This window comes from Suncus etruscus, chromosome 15 (genome assembly GCF_024139225.1).
Source record: "Suncus etruscus isolate mSunEtr1 chromosome 15, mSunEtr1.pri.cur, whole genome shotgun sequence".
Lineage (NCBI taxonomy): Eukaryota > Metazoa > Chordata > Mammalia > Eulipotyphla > Soricidae > Suncus > Suncus etruscus.
Genome location: NC_064862.1, coordinates 65,825,894 through 65,833,703, shown reverse-complemented (window position 1 = coordinate 65,833,703; position 7,810 = coordinate 65,825,894). Strand labels below are relative to the sequence as shown.

Sequence of the window (7,810 nt, the reverse complement as noted above, 5' to 3'; positions counted from 1 at the left end):
GGCACTAGAGGTAAGGTGTCTGCCTTGCAAGCACTAGCCAAGGATCAGGACCTCAATTCAATCCCCCCAATCCAGAGGCAATTTCTGAGTGCTTAGCCAGGAGTAACCCCTGAACATCAAACGGGTGTGGCCCAGAAAAATAAAGTCTGTCAATATGAATGTGTGCATTAATCCAAGTGTGAATGGTTCTGTGGGCAGGGGTATGAACAGGAAGTTTATCTGCATTTGCTTTCTCCCACCAGTCTGAATGTTTTACTTTTTCTCTAACATGATGCTAATACTGTAAAACCCACTATGATCAGTTATAGCCACCTTACATATAAGTAAAACTGAGGTGGCGAGTGCAAGCAAGTCTGTTTTTTTCGCTGATTATAAAACCTGCTGTCAGGATTTTTCCAATCACCTCAGTTCTTTATTTAAAAAGTATTGAGTTCAAACATGTTTTAATTGAGTGCTCAGTGTTGACTCCCTCACAGAATATATGCGGGAAAGGGGGAAGTTTGGGAATTCTATCTGTTCTTAATTATTTCCAGAATCTGAGTGCAGGTGTGTGACATTCAATTTTACATGGTCATTTTTTGGGGGGAGGAGCAAATTTTACTTTTCATTTTACATGCATTTAAAGGAATTAAAAAATGGCCTTGTCATAAAAATACAGTCTTTAATTCACACAATTACAGTAAGCTGACTTTCAAATCAGAGGGAAATCTTAAGTTCTGATTATGTAATAATATCCCCTTTACTCTCCCCCAAAGTATAAAATTTCGTAGCTATAAAGAAGTACTTTGAAATCACTGAACACAGATTCCAATTCTATGATATTAGTAGAGATAGCAAATGATAACATACAAACTGCCAGCAAATGAAACCTCTTCTATACAAGTTGTCGTATAAAAACATTAGGGAAATGCAATTCAAAACCACAACGAGCTACCTCACACCTCAGATATTACTATGACTAATGTCTAGAAATTAGAAAGGAACAAGTATCAGTGAGGATCTGGAAACATTAAGGAGTTGTGTGCACTGTTGACGAAAACTAAAACCATGCAATGACTAAAAAAGAACAGTAATTCCTTAAAAAGAAAAAAAAAGCAAACAGAATTAATATATTATCCAACAATTCCACTTATATCTAATATATCCAAAAGCAAAAACAGCAGCCAAAATAGACGTTTGTATACATGTCTACACGACATTATTCACCAAAAAGTAAAAGGGAAAGTAAGCCAAGTAGCCACTGCTGGGTGACTGGGTAAGCAAAATGTGATCTAGGCATATTAGCATCAGTCTTTAAAAAAAAGGGAATTCTGGGCCGGAGAGATAGCATGGAGGTAAGGCATTTGCCTTTCATGCAGAAGGTCATCAGTTCAAATCCCGGCGTCCCATATGGTCCCCCGTGCCTGCCAGGAGCAATTTCTGAGCATGGAGCCAGGAATAACCCCTGAGCATTGCCGGGTGTGACCCAAAAACCACACACACACACACACACACACACACACACACACACACACACACACAAAGGGAATTCTGTGGGGTCTAAGCATGCTTTACATGCAGCAAGCCTTGTTCGTTCTATGACATCCAATATGGTACCCTGAGCACTATCAGCAGTATTTCTTCAGTGTTTTTCTTCAGTATTTCTTCAGTGAAGAGCCAGGAGTGAGGCCTGAGCACCTCCAGATGTGGCCCAAAAACAAAAAGGAATTTCTGGGATAGCATAGATGAAATATGAAATAGGAAGTTAAATATGTATATTACAATTCTGTTTGTTTTTCACCTGAAATGAGTTGCCTAAAAGATTCAGATAGAGGGACTGGAACAATAGAACAGTGGGTTGCACTGTTCTTGACTTGCACGTGGCTGACCTGGGTTCAATCCCCAGGTAGTATCCCATATGGTCCCAAGTCTGCCAGGAGTGATTTCTGAAAGCAGAGACGGGGGTAACTCAATACTGCCACTGGGTGTGGCCCCAAAACAAACAAACAGAATCAGAGTGGTGATAGTCTGGAGAACAGAGTCTAGTGTGTTTAATGTGTACAGAGTTGGTTTTTTAGGAAGAATAATCCTAAAGATGGGTAGTAATGAGGGTTGCATATATATGAGCAATAATGCTGAACTGCAGTCCTAAAAAAACTGTAAAGAAAAAAAGATATTATGTCAGTGAGCACTAGTAAAGCCACCAATTCAGGATCCGAAAACAGAAGCTGGTTGATCCTAGTAGTCTACCTGTAGTTTCCTCAATAGGAATGTACAATGTTATTTTCTTGGTTCTGATAAACAAAAGTGAAAGACACGAACATTAGAAACACTAAAGCACATTAAGAACTCTGTACCAACTTTGCAAGATTTCTATCAATCTAAAATTATTCTAGTAAATACCTTTAGTATCTTAAGATAGTGATAACTAAAAGGTGAAATCAAATTTCTGTAGAGAAGATCAAGCCAACACAAATATCTAAGAGAAGTTAGTGGAGAGCGGAATGATAGTACAGAGGGAAGGGCATTTGCCTTGCACAAGGCCAATCTGGGTCATTCCATTTGGTCCCTTGACTGTGCTATCCATGGTGGTCTCCTATTCTCTCATCACCCTCTAACTGCAAAGGCAGGCTGCCGAATATTCTACTGCAAGCAATATTTCCCTAATGACTGGGTGCGTTCTTCGTGAATCACAAATCTTTCTTAGTGCAGATACCCTGGCAACCCTTAATCTTCCATCTTCAAGAAACTGTTTTATGTGAGCACCCTGATTGTTTCATGCTGTGTTCCATAAACTGTTGGGCAGTACAACTCAACCCAGCAGCCCTGAGACCCAGGACACTGTCTCTCAGCTAGTGGACATAAGCTGGGGCCCAAAGGCACCCTGATTGTTTCATGCTGTGTTCCATAAACTGTTGGGCAGTACAACTCAACCCAGCAGCCCTGAGACCCAGGACACTGTCTCTCAGCTAGTGGACATAAGCTGGGGCCCAAAGGCATCTTTGCAATCACAAAATTGCTGGAGTAACCAGGGGGAAGGACCATCAAAACACACTGAGAAGCGAAGAGTAGAAAGCAACTGACAAAAATCCAGAGTTCTGCGAGTTTAAATACTACACTGAAAACTGTGAAGACAAAGCTGACTCAGAAAGCCAACCTGAAATGACTTTTTTACTTTCTTTGCCAGCCCAGCCTTTTTTCTGTTCAAAGCCAACTATGGTAAGGCAAAGAGAAAATGCACGGTGGCCTCACCGCCCTGCATAGGGAGATGACTAGGTGTATTGTAATTTCTTGCCTCCCTTTCCCCAGATGCCCACAGGGCCAAGTGCAGGTGCAGCTGGCATTTCCTTTCTCCATGACCCTTAAGGTCAATTAGTTAGCTAGGTTTGACTGCCAATGGTTCTTAATTTCACTAGGACCACCTTAACTGGATAGGAAACATTTAGGAATGGTGTAGAAGAGAAGGCAGCTTTGTTGTACTTCTGAGGGCGAAAACACAGGATTCCATTCAGGAAGGCACTGACACTCGGCAAGCAACACTGCCATCTAGTGGCGTGAGTGATGTGCCACCAGGTCAAGATCATATAGGAAATGTAGATGGAAGTGGCTAAGATTCCGAGATGAGCTTCCTCAGGTCAGAGGGGTTTTGGATTCTGATTAGTCAGTCCACAAATGAATTCCCACTTTGTAAGTTATGAAAACTGTGTTTTCAGTTTGGGGCTGACTCGCCTCTGCACACCCATTTCTCCCACACTTCTTGCAGTCCAGACCTGTGTCAGTTTATAAAGAGAACAAGTAAACTGCAACTGCACACTAGCAAACTAAGTTTATTTATTTTCTTCTTTCTACCTTTGTCTCAGTAATGTTTTCACTTCACTTATTTTCATTCCTATGGGGGGGAACCATTAGAATGTACCAATAATAATTTTGCATAAATCACATAACCCAACTTCTATTACGACTCTACACAGTAACAAGAGAGGCTACTGGTGTGAGGATGTGGCAATGCTGTTTTAATGAATAATAAAGGAATTCTTCTCCAGGCTTTAATTTTCCATTATATGCAGGTGTTGCAGTAAATGTAGATTCGATGACTTCTATGAGCATATAAAAGAGACTATTTAATGAAACACCTGGCTGAAAACAAGAACAAAGTTGTGAGAATAACATATTGTTAATAACCACAATCTCAAATCAGCATCTTCATTATTACTGAAATTTAAGCTTCTGGGTTAAGTGCTTTGCTCCTCAGAATTACCAAAGCAGTCACTGATGTCGCTAATGAGTTCCTCTATTACAATATTTGGGGGTAAATGACTGGAGGCACTCATGGATTCGAGAATGTAAGAGTATGACACGGTCATGAAACAAAATCATATTCCTGGCAAACGCTGAACTCAGTTTCGAGAAATTTCAGGTTGTGAGAAAGCTGAGTAAGAAGTTAAACTTTTCAATTGCCATCTTGTTGGCAGAAACTGAGTTTTCCTCTTTAGAGAACCTACCTGATCAGGTCCAGAAAAACAAAACTGGGGCTGGCGTGGTGGCACTAGAGGTAAGGTGCCTGCCTTGCCTGCACTAGCATAGGATGGACCTAGGTTTGATCCCCCAGCGTCCCATATGGTCCCCCAAGCCAGGCTCGATTTCTGAGCTCATAGCCAGGAGTAACCCGAGCGTCACCAGGTGTGGCCCAAAAAAAACAAAAAACAAAAAAAAAACAAATCAAAACAAAAAATACTGTGAAACCGTAGAATATATAAAATTGCCAAAAATCGCAAGTTAGTCTTGCATTTCCCAAAGCACTCTGAATTGGAGTGGGAGTAGTGCTAATAGAATTAAGTTGTTTACCTGCCACAATTTACAGTAATTTCCCCACCCACCCACCCACCCCATCTGAAATCTTCCTTTACCAGACCCAGACCAGCTGCATCTTTCACATCATGCTATTGTTTGGGCATCCCTGCAACCGAAAGTAATAAATAAGTTAGAGGAGTCTTAGAGTAACTCAACACGATGCTAAAAGTCATCTCCAAAAAAGTTTATTAGCATGATTAAAAACATTTTCTTGAATAATGACAGGAAGAATTTCTAAACATGAAAGAGTATCAGTGGCTACACCTTATAATCGATATCTGTAACTGAATGGGCAGCTTTATTGCCAGTCTTCTTTTCATTAAAAACAATCCGTGTTTATTGTTTCCATGTGAAGCCAGGACTATTGCTTTGACTGGGAATGTGTCCCTACTGCAATTGAGTATAAAAAATATCTTCCATAACTGGAATGTGACCTGCATTACTGAGTAGAGAGTTGATAAAAATCCTCAAAGAGTTGTATTTTTGTTTTTTAAAAACATTCCTTTTACACACTACAAAGAAATAATTAGTATTTTGGCTTTTAAAATTCCTACATGATATTTAGAATGGCAGCCCCCAAAGTTCCTCCCTTCACAGAAGTGTGAATGCTGACCCTCTTTTGGGGTGGACATTCTTGGGGTGGACTCTGAAGACTTGGGCCTCCACATGTTTATACTGGCTTGAGAACAAAGACAGCATCATCCAGAACATAGTAGTCATTGTACATGTCGCCTTCGCACAGGTATGGCAGTCTGGTGAAAGCTTCAATAACAAAACCAGCTTTTTGGAAAACTTCAGGCAGACTGTTCACTTGTTCTTCCCAATTCTGTCCCTTGATGTCCAAAATTTCTGATGGTTTCTCCCACTTGCCACCTACTAAAACAAATAGAAATATTAAGTTAAATTCTTGAACAAATAAATCATTTAAAGAAGGAAGTGGGGAAGAACCATATTTACCAGGACCCTGAATGTGGCAGAATGAATAATCTTGAGGGAAGACAGAGATAAGGCAGATAGCACAGTGAAAGAACTTGCCCAAGCTCACAAGGTTAACGAGAACAGAAACTCATGCCCACAAGGTTAACGAGAACAGAACCTCATGCCCAGGTTTATGTGGCTGCAATACCCAAATCATTATCTTTCTCTGACTGTTTGATATTACCTCCCTTTGGGAGGACAATCTTTATTGGTTTGGGGAAAATGGTTGATTAGCAGAATATCAGCGAAGAATCACTCACATTTGAAATTTTGAATCAATACAAGAAAACACTGCTACTGTAGTAAATGCATACAAAGTATTAACCAGAGAGGATTATCAGACTCAAAACAAAAGTAGATATTGAAGGACTTGAATTGATAGAAACAGACTACCAGTGTTCCTCTCAAGCTACCTAATCCCCTACCCTTTAGAACAATTTCTAAAAATTTAACTTTAGAATGAATGACTCAACTGAGAATTTTCTAAAACAATGACTCAAGTCTAGGGCAGTTCTTTCCAAACTTAGGAGAATCAGATGCTCCAGATAGTAGGGAGGTGAATGGGGGAGGGAAGAGCAGAGCAGATTAGGACTTAAGAGTACAGACATCCCATACTCTGACCACAAAGGATACACACACAGAAAGAAATACAGAAGACAAACATATGGTGCATACACATCCCATTATATATGTGTGGAGAGAGATGGTTACTAAGTGCTTTACTAAATTAGATTAAGAATAATTTTATGTATAGGAGAAAAAGTATATTCTCGGCAGAAAATAAACTCCTGGCCAAGAATACAAATAACATAATGGGAAGCTTTTTAATTCTTTCCCCCTCTTTCCCCCTTTTTTTTTGGGGGGGGGGCACATCTGGCAGTGCTCAAGGTTTACTCCTGGGTCCCAGTAATCATTGTTGGCAGGCTCAGGGGACCAGGGATGCCAGGGATGCTATCGCTCCGACCCCAAACTTTTCATTATTTCTAATGGTCAGGCACCTGAACCCACCAGATCAAGAATACTGGCAGAAAATGGGGCCTGGGAGGCAGAATTCCTGGCATTTCCTAGGTACATAAACTCATCAGCCAGGTTCCAGCACATGGACAAGCTGGGACAGCAGGAAGCGAATTGATCCAGGCCCAGGCTATGGCACCCAGGGCCCATGGTGGCCATGGAGTGTCCCTCACATCAACTGCAGGTAGGGAAGTTTCTCAGCTATACACACACTGACTCTCTCATTCTCAGGACCTCTGAGATGCCTTTTAGCCTGTTCAATCAATTCCCTTGTTTATGGAGATCCAGGTCCATTTCTGCTGTTTACAAGGAATGGGTAGTAGGGACATAGGGTGACACCAATATGTTTCACTACACACCTAAAAGGGTAACACAAAATTAGGACACAGTAGTTAATGCCATACAATAACTTCCTGGCACCGTAATGCTCCATTCACTGCTTTTCCTTGACTCATATGGAGACAGTTCCTTCAGCAGCTGTTGGCCCAGAACTCCACGCACAGTGACTGCTCGACTCTGGAGTCAACCCCGAGTTGTCTATACAACTGATGCACTCCTCCCGGGAATCCGCATTGTAGAGAAACCCAAGTCTCAACACATCTAACACGTCTAAGGACATGAAAAATCCATAAAAAATAAACATATCTTAGGAACACACAGAAACAGGCTCATGGGCAGGAGAGATAGCACAGCGGGGAGAGCACTTGCCTTGCATGAGACATCCCATATAGTCTGCCGAACCCCATCAGGAGTGATCCCAAAGCGTAGAGTTAGGAGTGAGGCCTAGGCACCAGCAGGTGTGGCACATAAACAAAAAATGTGCTCTAAGCTAAAATCTCAACTTTAAATGATGAAACCGGATAACAATCTTTACACAATTTCAAAAAGTTCCTGATTGTGGTTCCTTAAGAAGAGTTCCTCTCTTCAGTTCTCCCTTTCTTTTAAAAAAAAGCCCTCTCTTCAAATGCATGTAAGAGTGCATGCACAG

At 41.1% G+C, this 7,810-nt stretch overlaps 1 protein-coding gene across 2 annotated transcripts in view; it reads right to left on the bottom strand.

The window, feature by feature from the left end:
* Nucleotides 1-4,999: 4,999 nt before the first annotated feature.
* METTL9 (methyltransferase like 9) overlaps nt 5,000-7,810 on the bottom strand; it is a 55,335-nt gene continuing 52,524 nt past the window's right edge. The window contains exon 5 of one of the 2 annotated variants that reach the window (XM_049789542.1): nt 5,000-5,703. In XM_049789542.1, coding sequence (XP_049645499.1) covers nt 5,501-5,703 — 203 coding nt within the window. In that variant the 3' untranslated portion in view covers nt 5,000-5,500. Of the gene's footprint in view, nt 5,707-7,810 lie in introns of both variants that reach the window. The other variant, XM_049789541.1, reaches the window with a different exon arrangement.